Here is a 22686-nt window from a genome sequence, read left to right on the forward strand (position 1 = left end):
GCATCTCTGCGACAGCATCTGCGTCATAAATGGCAGCTGGAGTCAAGAATTATACCTGACTGAAACTTAACAAAGACATATGATCAGATATCTACACTTCTATAAACTTAAATTTAGAAGAACTGGTAATACTTGATCACGATGCAAGCACTTTAAGAAAGAAAAACAATGGTTACCCTGAACCTAATCTTAAATCTGAGCCATAAAACAACCCACCCAAAGTGAGGACTGTGCCAAGGTGGCCTCAGTCTGCAAAAACGTCCTCACTGTGTAGGTCTAAGACTGATAGGTATGCACAAAGGTAGAAATACAAAGAGAAATGTGTTGGTTTTATAGGTCTGAAGTATGTGTATTGCTTCCACCATCAATTGGATTCAGCGTATACTCAGTGTAAACATGGCAAAGTTGATTGGCCTTGGCAACAGTACCTTCTACTGTAAGAGTCATACATGTTTCATAATGTGATTTTATGAGTCAATGTGATTTACTGTTGTGGCAAGATAACAACACTGGGTCTATAAAATCTAACTCCCTCACTATGAATCACATGTTTCCAAGCTCATTGGAGAAAAAAAAATGGTTTTCTTATCTTTAAACAGCAGCACAAGTAATCGGAGAGATTTAAGAAAGGAAATTTCCGCCCCTTGAATATCAGAACATTACGGCTGCTTCACTTTCATGTTGGGCCAGATGAGTGACTCCAGGGTTGTTGTTTAAAAATAATTTATTCCTGCATCCGCCCACTGCCTGGTATGTCAGCTTTTCCAAAACCAAGCCAGGGGTACACAGTGTCTCCATCTGTATAGCCAAATAGCTTGACACTTTCATCAGTCCAATTGCTTCTGCAACAATTGATGATCAGTCTGTCAGTCTGATGGTGGCTGAGTCAGCCAACATCTCCTAGCAAAAAGCCACTGTTCACTTCAACCATTGGGTCACCATGTGGCTGATCTGATGCAACACTTTGCTAAGCTAACAGATCATTATAGAAAATGTAAAGAGATTGGCCACCTTTGGTATTAGCAAAACATATTGGTCAATTTAAGGAACCTTGAAGAGCTGAGGCAGCATTGTGTGACTCCTGGTCACTGTCACTGGACTTCACTGGCAGGAGGCCGGGCCAAACCAAACCAGAAAAAGACCAGAACCAGCAAGGTTAACAGTATCCAAATATATAATAGTAAATACATTCTTAAATATCAGAGAAAAGCAAAAACAAATAAACATTAACATTTGAGGCCTTCTGCATACCATTTTTTTGAAAACGGAAAATGAACTACACATTTGTTAGCGTCATTCCATCGTTTAACTCCAACCACAGATATACATCTCATTTAGTCTCTTTTCTAGCTTTTTGTACAACAAATTTACAAACATTTCGCAAATTATATTTTGACTCATGTATTGAGAAAAACCTTTGTACACATACAGGGAGTACCTTTAATTTAGCTTTATACATTATTTGCATTATTTTATAATAAACCAAGTCACTACATTTCATAACATGGGATTGGCATTGGAAATTTCCACATCATGGGACTAATTAAAGAACATCTTATCAACTAAAGTCAAGGCTACTCATTGATTGTTTTGGAATCCTGCTCAGAACTGCCGTGGTTGAGTCAAGTCAACATTGACATGTTGGGAGTTTGCTCACCAACAAAACATTGATAATGGGAAGATAATGATGTTGCTCTATGTCTTGATTTACTCCACAGTGAATCTTTTTCATTGATAAAGAGTATGTTTGCATCTATACAATATTTCATTCATTCATAAACTACACATATATTTGACTAGAATAAAATTTTGGACCGTATTCTGGAAAACAAAAACGAAACAAACCTCAGTGATCAGGTATGTTGTTACAGGTCGGAGTTACACTCTGTCATGTTTGATCTGTACATATGATTGATTTTCCACAGCTCACGTGAACCTGGAAACTTTGCACCGGTCATTGGCATTCAGTCCAGGAAAAGTCTCTGTCCTCAACCCTGACCGATCCAGCTGCTGCCCAGGAACACACTGCATGGCTGGTAACATTAGTCACAGAGGCAAAACATGCTTACATGCACAGCTTAAGTGTTTCATCACAGCAGTCTGTGCTCCTCTGGTGAACGCTGATTTTGTTATCAGCACTTTTGCAGTTTTCTTGGCAAAGCCGTAAAATCAAGAGGTGGAGAAATGCTTGAACAACCATAAAGACACTTGGAGGCCTGATGATGAGTTCAGGGACCTGTCTCCTTCAGTAAGTGATATCTTTACTTTTTACACCTTCTCTGCATCTGATGACTTGATGTGTTTTGGTTGAATTAATACGTTTATTATTAGTTACATAGAAACTCTAGTGAAATCTGTTCTGTCGGTCTGGGGCAAAACTTTGTTGTTGGTATTGATTATCAGTCCACTATCATTCATCTTTAATTGCACCTGTTATCTGTATAACCAAACCTTACATCTGAGATTAGCGAATAGTTCTGTTGACTGTCGGCTTAATCCGCTCCGGTGATTGTTGCTATTTATGGCATGTTTTATTGCCTGTGATGGGTTTAAAGTCTGTGTCATGAAAACACCTACCATGTGTCAAGACACATTTGTTTATTTTGATAGGTTTACTTCTTTCAAATCAAGTCAAATCTTGGTTTTGATGCTGTGTATTACCGATACTTGTGATTCATTTTAACTTCCCCTGTAAGAATCTGCAGAATGTCTGTATTGTGTCTTCTCAACATTTCCTAATCTAATCAAAATTATCCTCGCTGTCTATTGGAAAAGATAACAGGATACGTTGGGTGTTAACTGTTAATATTCATCCTACAGTGTGTACATAAGATGTGGCTACACGTTTTATGGTTCCCTTGGAAGACTTTACCTTAAGCATTGTAAAGCATCATTCACTGTAATGTCTAGAACAAACAGAAAAGATCTAACAGGGCTACATGAAACTATGAGTCAAATCAATATGATATCAGTCAACTGAGTGACAGCTGAAGTCTGTGTAGATGCTTCAGTTCAGGGTGGTGGTATTGTGCGCAGGACACTTGAAAACATGTATGTGATCAGTAACCACTATAACAAACATCAGGTTGTTTTCTACGATGATAGAAAAGTCAGATAATAATGATACTATACAGCTGTTTACTCAGGTAGTGTAGCACTGACATCCTTAATCCAACCTGTGGTTTGGTGTTAAAGGGATAATTCAACATTTTGGCAAATTGGCCCATTGCCATAATTCCCATAGTTTTAGGAGTAGGTTTGTTACCTTTATTTGTCGGTGCAAGATGTTTTTAGAACGGCGGAGCAGAGCCGTGAGCTGCTCAGAGCTACGCTACGGAGGCTCATGGGATTTCTTGGTTTCCCTCATCAAACTCATCAAATACACAATCCAACAACTCCAAAACGCTCTTGTGGACAAGTTGTGACCTGCACATTCACCACACTATGAGATAATAATGGAACGTTACGAGACAGAGTTGTTTTTGAGGTAAATACAGAGACTGTTTGCTGAAAAACTGTCCCTGAAGGCAAAAGGTAAAACAACTCTGTCTCGTAACATTCTGTTATTATCTCATAGCGTGGTGAATGTGCAGGTCACAACTTGTCCAGTTTTGTCAGAGTTGTTGGATTGTGTATTTGATGAGTTTGATGAGGGAAACCAAGAAATCCCATTAGCCTCCGTAGCGTAGCTCTGAGCAGCTCACGGCTCTGCTCCGCCGTTCTAAAAATAGCTCGCACTGACAATTAAAGGACCTACTGCTATAGCGATTATGGCAATGGGACAATTTGCCAAAATGTTGAACTATCCCTTTAAGTGTTAATACATGTGTGTTATACTGTAGGCTATTGTAACTGTTTGTTGTGTGTATGATGGGTGAATGTGAATTGTAGTGTCAAGTCTTTGAGTGATTGTCTATGCAACAAAAGCTCTATTTAAGTGCAGTCCATTATGGGGATAATTAATTAAGAGGTTATCATTGTGCAAGTTTGTATATTTCAGTGGAAAGCAAATGTTGTTATTGATTGTTATCAAGTACAGTAATGTGTTGACCACCATTCAGTAAAAGTAAATGCACATTTGTGTTTTTTTAATTATCATTTTCTATTTTTTCTCTCTCTAAATAAAGCTAAAACTCGACCTTATATTATACATTGCTGTGGTTAAGTGCTTCCTGTTTGCTCCAGTCATCTTTGAGATGTGAGTCCCCCTGTGCCAAACTCAGTGGCGTGCACAGACTTTTTGAAGGGCAGGGGCGAAAAGGAAAAAAAGGGGCACCTAATAGCGCGTCCTCGCCACTGAAGAGGGCACTTAAGCACGCGTTTTGGCTTCCCTGAAGGCACTTTAACACGTGTTTTGGCTCCTAGATGTGGCTCCTAGAGGGCACTTTCAGGGCTGCCAAGTAAAAAAAAAATTTTGGCCTTTTTTAACATCGATTTGGCCTGTTTTAATGTCGATACCTTAAGACTAAAAAAACGTCGATTTGGCCTGTTTTAACACGTGTTTTGGCCCCCAAGAGGGCACTTTAGCACACGTTTTGGCTCCTAGAGAGCACTTTAGCACGCATTTTGGCTTCCAAGGGGGCACTTTAACACGTGTTTTGGCTCCCAAGAGGGCACTTTAGCACACGTTTTGGTTCCTAGATGTGGCTCCTAGAGGGCACTTTCAGGGCTGCCAAGTTTCAGAAAATGAAAAGAGTGAGACTGTAGCGACATGGTGCGTTTGGCCAGCGACCACAGGTCGGCGGCGAAAAAAATTTGGCCTTTTTAAACGTTGATTTGGCCTGTTTTATAATATCAATACCTTAAGACTAAAAAACATCGATGTGGCCTGTTTTAACACGTGTTTTGGCTCCCAAGAGGGCACTTTAGCTCACGTTTTGGCTTCCAAGGGCACTTTAACATGTGTTTTGGCTCCTAGAGGGCACTTTAGCACACGTTTTGGCTACCATGAGGGCACTTTAGCAAACGTTTTGGCTCCTAGAGGGCACTTAAGCACGCGTTTTGGCTCCCAAGAGGGCACTTAAGCACGCTTTCCAGTTCCTAGAGGGCACTTTAGCACGCATTGTGGCTCCTAGAGGGCTCTTCAGCACACGTTTTGGCTCCTAGAGGGCACTTAAGCACACGTTTTGGCCCCCATGAGGGCACTTGAGCACACGTTTTAGCTCCTAGAGGGCACTTTAGCACACGTTTTGCCCCCCATGAGGACACTTTAGCACGTGTTTTGGCTTCCAAGAGGGCACTTTAACGCGCGTTTTGGCTCCCAGGGGGCACTTTAGCACGCGTTTTTCAACAATTGGGCCACGAGGGGGGGCGACCGCCCCCCCTGCCCCCCCCCTGTGCACGCCACTGGCCAAACTGTTGTTGAGTTCACTGGACAAAGAGGCAGGGGTCTGAATACTTTCTGAAACTATAGTAAATTAAGATTCGCCCCTACATTCTTAGCAAAAACTATTCACAATGATTTTTATTGTGGTTTAGCTGTAAGAAATATATACAATTTCCATGGGCACACTGTTCAAAGAGGACAGTCATGACTGACAGAGCAGAGATTTTACAGTGTTACAACCTCACATTGATCACTCTGACTTATTTTCCCTGACTTCATCATCCTCTGTCAGTCTCACCTCATCCTGTTCACACCAGCAGGACAGTTCAGGACACTCTGTGTGCGCTGAGTTACCACTTGTTCCTGTTCTCTGAAAGAGTTGTAGATTTCTGAAGAAAAACACACACATAAAAACACAAACACACCCATAATGCTATTCTTTTCACTTCTCATTTTCTTATTGTAGCAAAAGTTGTAGCAGGAGAGTTAGAAGGACTGGATGATGAGAGATATTTTACTTGCTTACCCTGCTGTCCTACCTTTTCACAGTAACAGCACAGTCTCTTCTGTCTGATAAGGAAATGATGATGCACTGAGCACATTTTTAATTGTTATACAGTTCCAGAGGAATGCATTTAATTTGCTTTTACGAATCTGTTTATGAGGTACAACAGGGGTAGTGTTTTTATTACAGTTTATACAATATGTGTTTTCTATACCATAGAGTATTTTCACTCTCATTTTGTGGTTAGGGTTATAGCGGAAATAAGCAATTCTGCAAATTTGCACAGAACAAATAGTAATTATAAGATTAATTAATAAAACATCACTTAGTGATAATTCAGTTTGATGTAAGTGATTAATGAATTATTGCTAGTTTTGTGTTTATTGTTGGCTGGTTTTTAATCAGTAATTAATACCTCATTATAATTATTATTTATTATAGGGTCCTTACCTCTGTGTTTATAATTTTAATTATCAGGTTTTTCCAGATTCACATCTCACTTTAAACAGGCATGAACACCACTGTCATTAGAATCTGTTATTAACATACTTCCTGTTCTTCCCAGGACTCATTTTGTTCAAAACATTTAGTTTTTCTCCTGAAACTCGTATTTTGCCCAGCTGTTAATCTGTATTATTAAGAAAAAAAATACACCTGACTTCCTCTGAAAATTGTTGTTTATTTATCAGCACTAAAGCAAGTATAGTTATCCTATTTTTGGTTTTAGAGAGGATAAAAACAGCACCATCCTTTATCACAACTTTATTCACACAGCTAATTATGATTGCTGAGCTGTGATTGGACAGTCATTCAGGGATGGAGGGGGCTTAGCACTTACCTGCATTACCTAAATCAATATTATTGCATTTAATTCTGATATAAATAACAGATAATATTCAGAGATTGGATTGCATATGTAGTTTGTGAGTATGTGTAATTGCATGCGTAATAAAATTTGGTCACTAAACTTTTTCCATCATGGACACACTGTTCTTTCTTCCACGTTCTTTTTTTTTTTTTTCGAGTGGAAAGTGTCCAGCATCAATCAGACATTGATCACTGTGCTGTGGCTTATCACTCGTCATGGTGCCACAGAACAAAGACTGGTCTGACCAGAGCCAGATCTGATTACACTGGTTTCTCATTGTCATTTATATCAAATGGGAGCTTATTAGGCTACTTCTGCTCTCGTGGGATTTCATCCAAACACACACTTTGAATTCACAAATATGCACCATCGGGTAAGAACATTTTTGACAGGAACAGGAACATCTCTAAAAGTTTTTGTTTTAGATCACTGTATACTTGTGCTTTTGTACACACACACACACACACACACTTTTCCCATGGACCTGACCTCAACTATGTGTGATCCTCTACAAACAGCAGGCTCAGGCATCACTTAATTCAGAGTCGACACTTCAATGAGGTCATTCACACACTTTCCCGTAATGTTTGCATTCCAGCTGCTTCCACTGAAACCACACACACACACACACACACACACACACACACACACACACACACACACACACTGCAAAACCCTCTATAAACACCTCAGACTACAGTTTCTGGTCCTATTATTCAAGCTGGTGTTTCCTTACACTGGATTTTGGAAAACCTTTTTCCAGTGAAATCAGACCTAGTCCACATTGTGAGAGGAAGAACACTAAAGGTCAGTCTGATCTGATGTCAGTCTGTCTGTCAGTCAGTCTCTAATCTGATTATCAGAGCGTCTTATCACACTCTTGATTATTCAATATTTGTAATACAACACAGTTTTCCCACAAACACTCAGTTCCTGCAGCTCACAAACTATTTTTAGTCTTGCAGTGCGCCGTAGAAGCACTACAGTCGACCCTTTGCACTGTTTCCCCTCCTGAAAAAGTAACTTGATTTCCAATTCATAACACCGACCTGTCCTGTGCTGTTCTGTCTGTCCTGTCCACATCCTCCCTTTCCTGCCCATTGGTACAATATCTTTCAAATGCTCCACGGGGGCGGAAAGCTTCCACTGAAAGTTGCAGGTTACAGATATCAGTCAGAACAATGGTCAAGGATAAGCCAGGCGCTCAGCCGTTGCGCGAAGCAGGGAGTTCATCATAATTGCTGTTAATAATTACAGTCGTGATAAGCGGCAGCGGTGGCATTTATTGATGGCAAAACCGTCTGAGGTTCCAGTTGATCCTCAGAAGCTGGAGGAGGTGGAAGAGAGACGGGACGCTTTGGGACGCTTGGATTTGGGACAGATTAGTGCACAGTCAGGTATGTGGGAGAAGGATATGAAGCCTGAGAGAAGATGCTTTGGAAGCATTTATTTTATTATTATTTTTTTGTATTATCATCAATACTTTCACTGTGTTCTTTCCCATGACATGTTCTTATGTCTTGGGCCAGCTGTCTTTCTCTGAGAATCCATTCTAATAATATTGTATCCCCTGAAATATTTCTGTTGGACTTAATGAAAATGAAAATAAAAATTTGATTGCAAAAAAAAAGAAGATGTTTTTGAAGCTTTTGAGTGAGAGGTATTAGAAGACTTGGAGGATCTTCATAAGGAGCCGGACCTCCGGAGCAGCTGATGTATTTTGAGCTCCAGATGAAGGAAGTGAATATTTCCCCGAGTGCCTCTCATCTGAAACATGAGGGGTTGATCTTGGGAAAGTCACAGGGAGCTGAGACATTTCAGTGTTAAAATTCAAAACCTCTCTGGTGTTAATCTGTGTCTAGGGCTCAAATGAAGCCTGACAATTCTCGCCCCTAGGACAGTGCAGGTCCCGACCTGGTTTATGTGCGCTGCCTGTATCTTTAGGGGTCTGGACCTTTGTTGTTTGCTGTTAATGCTCTTTGATAAGTAATGTTCAAAGGCAGGACAGGATCCTCTTCCTAACCTAATGTGATTAATGGATCTCAGAGCCACATAGAGGGGAAGCAGCGGTCCTCCAGGCGGCAGAGGCACAATGATGCGAGCGGGAGCTAAGCAGTATGTGGTGGCCAGGCCGCTGTACTCGGAGGAGTCCTTCGCTGAGCAGCATGAGAGGGTCTACAGGCGACGCAAGACCCTGGCGAACCACATCTTGCAGTATTTCAAGTAAGGCACATGCAATACTTTTGATTTGATTTGTTTTGATACATAAATACAATATATGAATAAAGATTTTTTTTTTTTTTAACTACAAGAGAATATAGACGTTGTATTAAAGTTTTAGTACTATAACCTGGATCATTATTACAGTTTAAATCACAATGGTCCAGGTCAAGTTTTTCAAATGAAAAGTCAGCTGTGCTTGTACCTCTTCTTTAATAACATCTCAGTTCATGAAGATGAAGATTGTGTTTGTATTGATCAAAGGGTTTTACACACTGTTGATCACTTTATTTTTGATATTTAGGTTCTCAAACTTTCACCAAATTAATAAGATAAAATAAAGTTAGTTCAAGTGATGGTCAGTGTGTGGGATTTTCTGGTGCTTTTCTGTACTGGGTTTTTTAAAGTTACCAACTTTCTATGGGGCTTTCTTATAAGTTTTTCATAAATAGCGACTAATGAGCTCCTTGAGAGAAGTTGTTGATTACATCAAGTAAGTAGGTGGATTGTCCTAACAGATTTTTGTGTATGACAGATAGGCTACACAAAAACATTTTTGCAGAAAGGCAAAAAGTATTCAAATCCATTGCTTAACATTAATATTATTCAGCAATATAAAAAAGGTTGTTTTTTTTGTTTTTTTGCTTTATGAGTAAGTACCAGGTGGAGCCAATTTTAAGTTTAAAGCTCCTATAATGTATTAATTGATATTTTCATTTTTCTTTGATTATAAATCAGCTCTAGGTTCTATATTAATACTCTGAAAGTATCACAGAGTATTTACAGAGAATACTTGGCCACAGACTTCTGTGACTTTCTAAAGTGTCACAATAAAGTAGTCACCAAGCCCCGCCTACCTGGACAGATTTGGAAATTCATTCAGTAAATAACCAACCTGATTGGTTCACTGAACTGTTGTTACAAACACTTCAGAGATAAGCCTGAGAGAGGAGACACTGAGATGGTTTTTGGCTCTTAAAGACACAAATATATATTTTATGAATCAACACAGAAGAAGAGGGAACCCTCAGTTGTAATGCATTTATTTGTGTCAATTAGAAAACACACACATAATACCAAACTCCCAACACAATGGAAGTGTTTTCAGGGACACACAAAAAGTGACAGACCACAGAGCTACTGTTCAATGCTGGTTTGAAAATAAGTTTTATTATAACATCAATATCACATGATTCACATATTATTACAATTACTTACTTTAGTGTATTGTAAAATGTTATGCTGATGTTATCTTAGCGTGCTGCACCGGTTTGTCACTTTTTTCTGTCTCTGGAAACACTTCACTCATTTTGAATTTGTTGCATGTCTGTGTCCTTGTATTAGTTTTCTTGGCTTGCAGTGCATTGAACCCTCAGGGCCACCATAGAAATTAGTCTCATGTTATTTGACCTGTAAAAATCTTAAATCAGTTCATTTAGAATTCATAATATAATGCATCCAGGTGCTTAAGAGGAGCTCACTTTATATTTGTGTCTTTACCCTGTAGATGTGATGCTAAGCGAGCCAAGAATGCAGCTCTGTCTCTCCTGCCTATCATTGGCTGGATGAAGATCTATCGAGTCAAAGAGTGGCTGCTCAGTGACATCGTGTCTGGAGTCAGCACTGGACTGGTCGCTGTTCTGCAAGGTAAATATCAACGGCAAGTTCATGTCCAAGCATCTGACTGACAGATGAACTCTGAGATACAACCTCATGATGATGATACATCAACTAGGGATGTTCTTATTGGAGGATAAACATGTTACATGAAGGTTCATCATTTTTCAAAAGCGCCATCATAGCACAGCACTGACTACTCATAGAAACACAGTGTCACAGGAAACACATTTGTCAGACTTTCAGAATTTAGGGAGTTTAAAAAAATAGTATTTTTATAGGCTCTTTTAATGTAAAGAAAAAATAACACCAGAAAGGGACAGTACAAGAAAAACATGTAAAGTACAGTTTCACCTTTGTAGCAACCCAAAATATTGTAACAAAAAAGGGGGAAAAAAAAAACACATTTGCATTTTGCAGTTGCATAATATGAAAAAAAAAAAAAAAGTCAAAGAAATTAGCACACTGTGATAGGCTACACGGGATATCAAGTTGTAGAGGTCCATTGCATCTCATTAGCTGTGAGCTAAATGTGGTGCAACCATCTCTTCATTTTTTTTCTGCAAATGATTAATGTAATTGCACACTGTCCCTTATTAAACTAAACTAAACAGGGGGGAAACATAGGGGAAAGCCTATTTCTAATGTAGTCATGAACGGCTTCCAAATTTTCTCAAGGGTATCTGAGGAGCCACATATTGTAAATCTCAATGGGCTCTATGCACAGCTCCACTACTTCCTGAACTTCCTGAAGGCAGCTCCTTTATTTCCTGTGTGTCTGACTATTGTGACTACTCAGACACACCTGGATTAATCAATTTGTCCAATAATGTAAGGAAATAAAAGAGCAGCTTTAAGTTCAGGAAGTAGTGGAGCTGTGCATAGAGCCCATTTCTCAAGTCCAGGATTTTTCCAATTGAGAAGAATAAATTTTCCCGCTAACAAAGTGACAAATTTAGTCATTTTGAGCTTGGTTCCAGAAAGATTTTTTATTGTTCTCTCCCACTACCCCAAAAATGGCTATCATGATGGGATCTGGCTTAACCACCATTGGATGTTTCTCTGTGTTTCAGGCCTGGCTTACTGCCTGCTGGCCTCACTGCCGCCCTGGTATGGGCTCTTCTCTGCCTTCTTCCCTGTCATCATCTACTTCTTCCTGGGCACCTCCCGGCACATCTCCGTAGGTAAGGCAGGCGTGAGCGTGCAACTCTCCATCCATGACGTGTTCACCAAAAGCTGTAACTGTAACTTTCTCTCTCCCTGTCTCTCCCTGCAGGGCCGTTCCCAGTCTTGTGTCTGATGATCGGCTCGGTGGTCACCAGGCTGGTCCCGGACGAAGGTCCGCCCGCAAACATAACAGGGTTTGAAGGCCTGACGAGAGATGAACAGAGAGTGTTGGTGGCTTCGTCTGTGACCTTCCTTGCTGGCATCATGCAGGTTAAACACCGCAACACAACCACTTCACCACTAAACCTGTCAAGTGATGACAGAGTTACAGAGCAAACCCTCCTACACCAGGGCACAGAGCTTATAATTATCCTTAATAGACTTGGACAATGTGTGTATTACTTTTGCTCCTTTATACCCCATTGACCTTTGTCATCGAAGGTCAGAATACTTTAAATTTCATTATGATCCTTTCCTGACATTTATGGGTGAATTCTAGTTTAACCTTTCTAACAACCCAAAACATAATAACAGCCAATTATGTAATACATTTTCGAGCCAATAATGTAATAACATTTTTAGTAATGAAATAATGAAATACATTATTAAATTACAGTAATAATGTAATAAATTATTACATCAATGTAATACATTTATACAATGGCTGGTTATTACATTATTGGCCAAGTATAAAAACAACCTAATATACAGTGTATCACTTTTTTTCTCACATATGTTTGCAAACTGAGGAAGTAAGCATACTGTAGGATCAAGAACCTCGTTGTATCACATTGAGGTTGTAACATATTAAAAAATAAAATATATTATTACATATCGGCACCAGTTATAACATTTTCAAAGGGGTTTTTATTAGGCCAATAGTGGCCAGTAATAGGCCAATAATATAATAATTTATTACATTACTGGCAATAAAAGTTGTTACATTATTGGCTCAAACATTTTATGACATTATTGCCAAATCATTACATTATTGGCTTATTCACATTTAAAATGGCAAAAATTATTACATCATTGGCAGTTATTTACATTATTGGCATTTTGGGTGCTAGACACCTGCTTAAAAAGAAGACTTTTACAATTTGGGACATTTTCTCTCTATCTGCAAATGAAGCTAATGCTGGAAACAGCTAACCACTGGTAACCTCTGACATCTGTGTCTCCTCCAGCTGGCCATGGGACTTCTGCAGGTGGGCTTTGTCGTCATGTACCTGTCAGACACCCTGGTGTCCGGCTTCACCACAGCAGCTGCCGTCCACATCCTGGTGTCCCAGCTCAAGTTTGTGTTGGGACTGACTGTTCCAGGCATCAGCGGACCACTCGCCATCATACATGTAAGTACAGAGAAGATTAAAGTTTAATGTTGATCATAATCTAGGAGTGAATGATTTATTTGACCGGTGGAACTTTTTTAAAAATCTTTTCAGACACTGGGGATCATCTTTAACAAGATCAGCTCCACCAATGTCTGTGACGTGGTGATCTCTTTGGTCATCATGGTGGTGGTCTTCATCGTGAAGGAGCTAAATGACAGGTTCAAGTCCAAACTACCAGTGCCCATCCCCATAGAGGTTATCATGGTGAGCAACATGATCATAACCTGAGATATTGCTCATAATGGTGGCAATTCGGGTCACTTGTTTATCTATGTACTGTATCTTTTTCAGACTGTTATTGCATGTGGAGTTTCATATGCATTCGACTTCAAGACGAAATATGGCATTGACATTGTCGGCCATATTCCAAAAGGGTAAGAGATTTTGCAAATTAGCCAAAGCCAAGAATTCTGATGTCACATCATTGCATTAATTCACTGTGAGTGTGCACACGGTGAAAGTTTGAGATGTGTGAGATTGAGATGAATGTCAGATTTTCAATGTCACCTCGTGACCATTTGGTCAAACTGTTTTGGTATAGGCTGACAGTTAATTGAATAATAAATCAATATCTTAATTTTCCTTCATGGAAAGAAGTTGTTAGCAAATCCTATTTCAGTGATTTGAGTAAACCGGCAGTTTCAGTAAAAAAGAAATTAAACATGTTAGGATCAATAATAGACTGTATGTATTTCATATTACAAATACTGACTGTGGTGTTGTATTTACACCTAGTTTCCACTGCCCCTCTGTGGCCAAAGAAAATCAATAAATACAATAAATGAATTCATTCATTCATCAGACCAAATTAGTCTCAACAGCCCCAGAATTGGAAACCTGGAGCAATGAAAATACTTTTTTTTTTTGTTGTTGTTCAGCTTAGTCATCACATGTCAGAGCACATGTTTCCCTGAACCAGGTCATTCAGTTCAAAATTATGAAGACATAAAAAACATACATCATTGTATCTGTTGGGCTACACCCATCACTATACAACACCTGTAAACAGGTGAGTGTTATCTACTGTAAGTTAGTAAATGCACAGATGCATCGTCAGTGAAATCCTGCACGTCATATATCAAATGTGTCTGTCAGCCATGTACAGTATGTATGCTGAGGCAATGATGTATAGTTATCTGAGGCAAAGTTCAAATCAAAGATTATGCTTAATGTTGGAGAAATACTGAATCTGACTGGAACATTTCAGGTACGAGCCTCCAGTCGCTCCCAACCTGCAGATCTTCCAGGACACGGCCGTGGAAGCATTTCCTATGGCTATAGTGGGTTTCGCTGTGGCCTTCTCTGTGGCAAAAGTCTATTCTGTAAAACACGACTACACCATTGACGGAAATCAGGTAACAATGCAAAAAAAAAAAAATTACAGAACTAAGGCAGAACTCCCTGTGATAGTGATAAAGAAGACATGTTTTCTCTCTGATTTGGCTGCAGGAGCTGATAGCGTTTGGAGTTAGCAACATCTTTGGAGCATCCTTCAAGTCTTTTGCTGCGAGCACGGCTCTCTCTAGGAGCGCAGTGCAGGAAAGCACAGGAGGAAAGACACAGGTAAAACAACATATCTGACCTAATTGTAACTCAAACCCCCAACAAGTTCTTGTCAATTGTGAGTCCAGTTGGAAGACAGCGAAGGCTTACTTTACAACTTACTTATGTACCGGGTATTCTTTGTTCAGAGCCAGAGAGAATAATGATACCCCTCTCATGTCTGTAGGGTAAATATTTAAGGTTGCCTAGAGCCAGCTGCTGCTTAGTTCAGTTCAGGCCTATCACAAAGGCTGGAAACAGGAGGGAAACAACTGGCCTGTAAAACAACAATGTGTTATTCTTTGATTTTTTTTGTATGACCTAAACAAATGGGATATAATTAGCTTTATGTACTGTTAGGTGTGTTTTGATATATTTGGGCAGAGCCAAGGTAGATGTTCAAACCATCCCTTGCAGAACAATTATGAGGAACCTGTGTTTTGCTTGAGTGCACTTTATTAGGAACATCAGTCACACCAGTACAAGGTTGTTCATTTGCTCTTAGCCTGGGTTCTTTGTGTCAATGGATGCATGTGATCAGATCAGAGTATGTGGCATTCAAACTAATATGGTATGAAGGACCCATAGGGTGTCAAGAAAAACTTCTCATCACTGTAATATAACCCACTACCTCCTCTGTCCTTTTCAGATTGCAGGTTTACTGTCAGCTGTCATAGTGATGATCGTCACCTTGGCCATTGGATTCCTGCTTGATCCGCTACCAAAGGTAAACTCCAGAAGCACTCCCATCTTCTACCAAGATACAAACTCAGAACCGGCTGAAATCTGACCTCTGACCCGTTGTTCTAACAGTCCGTGCTGGGTGCTGTGGTCATCGTCAATCTGAAGGGCATGCTGATGCAGGTCAGAGACGTTCCATACCTGTGGAGGAGGGACAAACCAGACTGTGTAAGTCAATCAACGATCTGACAATAGGTTTAAAATCTCTGTGTTTTTAGATTGTGAGATAAAAATATGTCACTGAAAACCCTCCTGTTTGTCACTGTTGCTCATGTCCAGGTTGTGTGGTTAGGTACCTGTATCGCAGCCATTTTACTGGGGCTGGATCTCGGATTGGCTGTAGGCCTCGGTGTGGAGCTGCTCAGTGTCGTCCTCAGGACTCAGTTGTCAGTATTTACTCTTGTCTTTACATTTTTCACAATGTAGTTTTCTTTTTTATGAATGCAATGTTTGAGCTGCTTCCTGATGTCCTGTCCTGCCATGCTAGCAGACTGAGATGGTTAAAATGACCAGCTAACACATTAGGATGTTAGCTTTGTGAGTGTGTTAGCATGCTTGTCTTAGTAGGCTATTTAGCTGAAAGCACAGATTTTATTATTATTATTTTTTTAAACTTTATTATTATGTTTTGTTATTTGTACCAGACTTGAAAAAAAGAAAGCAAAGTGTTGTAATTTAAGTTTGTATGTCTTTCAGTCCTCGCTGCAGTGTCCTGGCCAACATCAAGGGGACAGATATCTACAAAGACAGAAAAGACTATATTGATGTAAGTTGGATTTTGTTTACAGGTCCCCCCCATTGTCAATCTATTCATTTAAAGCCCTTATTTATCAATGGATTTCTGCTTTCTCCTCACAAATAACAGTTAATACTGTATATCAGCACAATAACAATTTGTTCAATTCAATAACATGTAGGAAAAGTCTTAAAGAGCAGACAGGTGATAGGAAACGTCCCTGTTGTGATCCTCTCTGTGTCATATTTTCATCTTATTTTAAATGTTTTATTTTTAAGCTAATTTGGTACAATGGAAACTACTTTCCCCAGATATACGAGCCAGAGGGAGTGAAGATCTTCAGGATACCGTCACCAATCTTCTTTGCAAACATTGAGTTCTTCAAGACCAAGCTGGTGGAAGCTGTAAGTGTTATTAGATTAACTGAATAACTAATAATATGTTAGAAAGTATGCTGTATAAATAACCAAGTTAACTTCTTAAGCTCATGTTGTAAATAGATAGATTAGAAAACATATCTTATTTTATCTTTGACCTATTTGTGATTTCTGTCACGCAGGTTGGATTTAACCCACTAAGGATACTGAGGAAGAGAAATAAAGCACTGAGAATGATCCGCAAACTTCTAAAGAAAGGTGATCTGCAGTGGACCTCAGTAAGTAATGACTCATATCTTTGTCAGTGGTGAACACTTTCACATGAACCATAAAAGAATCAGATGTTCCAGTTTTACACCGTTATTATCTCTTTCTGTTTCCGCCTGATCAGGTCAGCAGAGAAATGTGTTCGTTACAGACTAAATAAATGTGTATCATGGGAACACAGTAGTGAATTCTGTATGAAAATAAAGTTTTAGAATACTAGTATACTAATAGGCCAGTCCCACATATGATCCTTAACTGTAATGGCATTTTCTCAACAGATGGTACAAAGTAATTGTGTGAACATATTATGGGCAGGTGTGTGATGAGCTGAGAAGATGAGGGTTTGTTGTGTTAGGTTTACAACATGTTTACAACTTGTCATTCAAGATTTACAAGGTGCACTATCATTGTATCTATGCCAGGTGGGGGCACTACCCAGACATAGGCCTACGTAGTCAGTAGTTCAAAGTCGATTTATACCCCAAGTATAACCCACAATAAGTGCATGTAAAACAATAACAGCACTACAGTTCCTGCTCTGCAAAACCTGTTGCTCCCACACATGACCTATAGGTGGCTGTAAGACAATGTAGACACGCAGTGTTGACACATCAGTCATTAAGCCAGAAAAATCAAATTTACAGACAGTATGCAAAATGAAATGCAAATGAATTGTACCATTAACTTGGTGGTGCATGGTGGAAACTTTCCAGCAGCCCGCCATTAAACCATTTCAAAAGGAGGAAGAACAAAATGATCAAATGTAAATAGCTCAAATAGCCTATAAACAGGTGTAGGAGGTGTAGCTAGAAAACATTGTGGAAATATTCAACACAGACCTGATGTTTTTGTCGTTCTTACGAGTCTAAGTTATAATTCCTTGAAGCAGAATGGTTATTCCAGTGGAAGGAGCTGTTTGTGTCTACTAGCCTACGTGGGCATGTTTTTTTAATGATCACTGGCTGACAGCACCCTGTCACTGTCACTCATTGCAGTGATAAACGCCCACAGAGGTCATACATTTCACAATTCGAAGCGCACATTAGGGAGAAATAAACCGTAAACTAGTCGGGGATATTCGAGTGCGCAACTTTTTTTGTCTTCTGCGCAAAGAGGTGGGGAGCAGTGCGCAATTGCGCAGTAAAACACCTTAGAGGGAACAGTGCTACATAGTAGGGCTAAATGTTTGCATTAACAGTTATAGCCTACTAATGCAAACACTTGTACACTAATGTTTAATGTACCAATCTAGCAAAAGTGGTGTGAGTTCAAATGCTATATATATTTACTTAAAGCAGAAGTAAGCGGAATATTTGTGTTAATATAAGTCTTAAATAGTTCTATCTTCTGACAGCAATCACTTATAGTGTTTGGTCTGAAACACGGGTCTGTCAGTCACTCTGCTCTGCTGTAAGCCGAGGAGAAAACTTTCCTTGTATCCTACAACTTTTATCCAATGAGGAGAGAGAACGGCATAAAGGGGCGGTCCTCTCTGTGTGTGCAGCCAAGGGATGTGCGTGAATATGGTGACGTAGGGACGAGGGCAGGGACTGCTAACTCCATCGGCTGACAAGAAGTTAGCCAAAACGACCGGATTGCTTACTTCTGCTTTAATGGGATAGTTCAACATTTTGGCAAATTGGCCTATTGCTATAATCCCTATAGTTTTAGGAGTAGGTTTGTTACCTTTAATTGACCTATGGCTAAGCCCCGCCCCCTCCACTCACTCGGACAAACAGTCAACATTCGGTGACAGTTGCTATGGCAGCTGTCACAGTAGGTGACATTTCACAGGAGGCAACTGATGATTTTTGGAGACAGAAAGATTAAATATCATCTCGAAGTCACCAAAACTTAACTTAGCTTTACTGCTATGGCTGTCGGTTGCCGCGTAACGCCGATAGCGACGGGCTAATTTCTGTTAGCCTGTCTATGGAGTTTTACATTATACGTTAGCATTAAGCTAGCGGGCTTTATGCTTAGTTGTGATGCTGGCTAACATCCAAACATCTCTCACAATATGTTGCCTCAAATACGTTGGTCACAACTTGTCCACCAGAGCGTTTTTGGAGTTGTTGGATTGTGTATTTGATGAGTTTGATGAGGGAAACCAAGAAATTCCATTAGCCTCTATAGCATAGCTCTGAGCAGCTCGCCTCTCTGCTCCACCGTTCTAAAAATAGCTTGCACCGACAATTAAAGGTAACGAACCTACTCCTAAAGATATAGGGATTAATGGGGCAATTTGCCAAAATCCTATCTATCTATCCCTTTAATAGTCATTTTTCCATCTCAGAGGTTTTGTTGGAAATTGAAGCATACCCACTCTCATGAGAACACTCTGCGTGGCTATGACTATGTACTTTGTAATATGACATTATATATCAAACCTCCTTTTGCAGAAAGGCTTCTTGAACACGTCATGTGGACCAATCAAGGAGTCAGAGGACGAGAGCAACATGGAGGAGCTGGACCTGCCGACTGACTTTAAGGACCTTCCCACCCGGATCGACTGGAACGCCGAGCTTCCAGCCAACATCATAGTTCCTAGGGTGGACATCCACAGCCTTATCCTGGACTTTGCTGCTGTCTCCTTCCTGGACATCTCTGCTCTGAAGGGACTGAAGACCGTAGGTTTTGGAGTCACTCAGTTGTAATTTGAGGCCGTGTTACTTTAAGTATCTTCAACTTATATTCCTTTCTTCTTCTTCTTTTTTGCAGTCTCTGAAGGAGCTGATCCGTGTTGAAATTGAGGTCTACATTGTGGCTTGTGACCGTAAGTATGAAACTAAAGCTTTCATACTTTCATAATTATTTCTACCCTTTTGTTCCACATGCACTGTCATGTGCTAAATCACATGTATGTAATTTCATTTTGTGCTCATGTCTAAAACAATGTTGACCCAGCACTTTTACTACATACCTTCCCATTTGACTCAAATGATTGATTTTACAACAGATCCCACAATCTGTATTCACAAATAAACAACATGGTGACATGCATGGTAGATCCCTTGTAGAATCATTTCTAATTTCCCAAATATAAATATCTACGTATAATCTCTTATAGACCTCTCATGGGAGTTCTTTGACTCATTTCTTCTCCTCACCTGCAGCTTACATCCTGGAGAAACTTCATCACTGCTGCTTTTTTGATGATGAAGTTCAGCCATCGATGTTCTTCCTGACGCTGCACGACGCCATGCTGCACATCCTCGAGAAACACCCGGAGCCTATGGAAAAGAAATCCAACTATAATAAGGTGAAGTAGACAAATTAAGGTCTCTTACATCTAAATTCATGTAATACTGTTGTAAATTTGTACAGAACACTCATTACTCTTCATGTTGTTCTGCAGATTATGACAACAGTCACAGTTCACCACCCTGGAGGCAGCTTGAGGAGCAGAGATAGAAACGTATGTATCCATTTTTATAGTTTGTATCCCTGTTCTAATGGCAATTCCCATATTATCAGACTGTGTGATGCCTTGAGCTTTGATGCAAACTGCACATTATTTCAAAATGTCCATGTTCTTACAGCCTGATATGTTTCAAATGTGGAATTTACTAAAGCAGCTCCGTCTTCTCCAACAGCCTCCAGATCCAGAAACCAAATTCTGACCTCTGAGTGAGAAGATGATGACGATCTCTGGATGAGAACATCAACAATACCAAAGACATAAAGAGTGAATGTTTTATAGATCATGCTGTACAATAAATTATAATGAATAATGAATTACTGTTTTTGAATCTGACAATCTAAGTTTACCTCGACAATACTACTGTAATGAGAGAATAAGTTTCATGGTATTGTTGTTTTTATATTGTACATATTGTAGAAATGTTAGGTGCACTATATATTTACATGCTGTATTGTCATATTTTCTTGATAATGAGAATAAATTATCTTTTTGATAGACTGTTCTCAAAGTAATGTTTCTGTTGTGAGAAAAAACAGTGCTCTCTACATTTGTGACAAATGTAGGGAATATTTCGATTCAAAATAAAAAGACACAGTTGCCCATTAAGTTGGAATAAAATTTTAAAAATTGTACGTCTTCTTATTGAATGATTTTGACAATGTGATTGATTCTTGATAGATAAAGTGATTGATCGATCTCTTACAAACATTTCGCTGCGAAAATTAAACCACAATTAATCGTTATTATAGGAATAAAAAGAGGAATGTGTCTGAAAACAAAATTATTCCAACTTTATAGGCAACGGTGTATAAAACACTTTAAAGGAGCATATCTTACAGTGTTATGCATATGTGTGTGTGTGTACTTGAGTGGGGTAGGCAGTACGAATGTTGTCATTTCACCTGTGCAGCTGAGGGAACATGATCAGCTGATGAGTTTCACAGTCTTTCAAACATGTGTCCACATCTTCTTCTTCTGTTTCAGCCAGGGGCCCACAAGTGAGAGCCTTGTGAACACAACCAAACAGTTACTGTAGGACTGATGTGCTTGGTAAAAGACAAACTAAACTCATTGACAGCAAAATTAGAGAAAATAAATTCCAGAATAATTAACTCCAAGAACTCCAAATAAAACTGTGTCCAAGATGGAAAAAGATGTATGAAAGCATGGAGTTGCATGAGTCATTGAAATCAACAGAGGCATAATGCAAAAAAGTGAATAAGTTGCTGCAAATGACCAAGGAGCAAGTGATGATCATGTTGATGATGACAATGCCATGGTCAGTGTCAAGTGTTGTCAGTGATAATATTGCTCCAATTGACTGCATATCTAATGTTAATGGTCATCAGCTACTGTTCCAGTCTTTAAGGTTATCAACCTCCTCTGCATGCCCAAAGGCAGAGGCTGAGGCGGCAAAGTGAAGTGGAAAAGACAAGACAAGACAAAAAAGTAACTGCTTAAAGCAGAAGTAAGCAGAATGTTTGTGTTAATATAAGTCTTAAATAGTTATATCTTCCGACAGCAATCACTTATATAGCGTGTTTGGTCTGAAACATGGGTCTGTCAGTCACTCTGCTCTGCTGTAAGCTGAGGAGAAAACTTTCCTTGTATCCTACAACCTTTATCCAATGAGGAGAGAGAACGGCATAAAGGGGCGGTCCTCTCTGTGCAGCCAAGGGATGCGCGTGAATGTGGTGACGTAGGGACGAGGGCGGGGACTAATAACTCCATCTGCTGACAGGAAGTTAGCCAAAACGACCGGATTGCTTACTTCTGCTTTAAGCTCCAGAGCTCGTTCACACGGAAGGAGGCAATTCCTGGAAAATCCAAAGAGTAAATCATCTCTCAGACCTTCTGCGATGGAATTTGAACCACAGGGTTTCACTTGCCAAAGGGAAGCAACAAAGCTACAGCGTCACTGAAGACGCAGCACAAGGATACAAACTCATTTTCATCATCCACCAACAGGAGGCAGCAAAATTGCACTGCCAATGGAGTGGTCAACAAAATAAATACCTTTAAAAGGAAATGGATGTAAAATGTATACTATAGGCTACACCCAATCCCAAACTGCTTGAAGGATGCCAGGACTCAGGCACCAATCATGCAGGATATTAACCAATGTACTGATGTGGACTGAGGCAGTTTTCTCAATATCCTACAGAGGCAAAATGACATCACAGCCCTGCTAGTGCAACAACAGTCCACATTGTCTTTACCCACTGGGGATGTACCGACCTTCGACAGAAACCCCCTGGAGTACAATGCATTCATTTGAAGATAGAGTGGAGGCAAACGCTGTATTATTTGGAAGGGGAAACCTGCCAAACTGCCTAAGAACTGTCAACACAAGCCATCAAAGAGCAAAGCCTCTGCATGAACGCTTTGTCCTCACAAGGTTCATCAAGAAACTGTGGCAGTGATGGGTGCCATTCAAGCAATGTAGCTATCCTCAAGTCAAAGTTGCAAACCAGGATGCAGACTTTCTTCCCTTCCTGTGGT

General features: G+C 39.8%; 1 protein-coding gene across 2 annotated transcripts; it reads left to right on the forward strand.

Annotated features, from left to right (window-relative positions):
• The first annotated feature begins 1988 nt into the window (after positions 1–1988).
• On the forward strand, positions 1989–20775 carry LOC311006961 (chloride anion exchanger-like). Of its 2 annotated transcripts, none has more exons than XM_084000026.1 (21): positions 1989–2248; positions 8746–8922; positions 10427–10566; positions 11610–11720; positions 11813–11973; positions 12891–13055; positions 13149–13301; positions 13389–13471; positions 14305–14452; positions 14547–14660; positions 15289–15366; positions 15453–15548; positions 15660–15766; positions 16077–16146; positions 16428–16520; positions 16676–16771; positions 19163–19390; positions 19482–19536; positions 19877–20022; positions 20119–20178; positions 20357–20775. In XM_084000026.1, exons 2-21 carry the CDS (start codon positions 8792–8794, stop codon positions 20381–20383), a joined length of 2262 nt encoding a protein of 753 aa, XP_083856152.1. In that variant the 5' UTR covers positions 1989–2248; positions 8746–8791; the 3' UTR covers positions 20384–20775. The 2 variants fall into 2 exon arrangements, with proteins under 2 accessions (XP_083856152.1, XP_083856153.1); XM_084000027.1 differs by lacking the exon at positions 1989–2248 and adding an exon at positions 5435–8096.
• Positions 20776–22686: the final 1911 nt, after the last annotated feature.

Source organism: Trachurus trachurus (genome assembly GCF_905171665.1).
Source record: "Trachurus trachurus genome assembly, chromosome: 23".
NCBI lineage: Eukaryota > Metazoa > Chordata > Actinopteri > Carangiformes > Carangidae > Trachurus > Trachurus trachurus.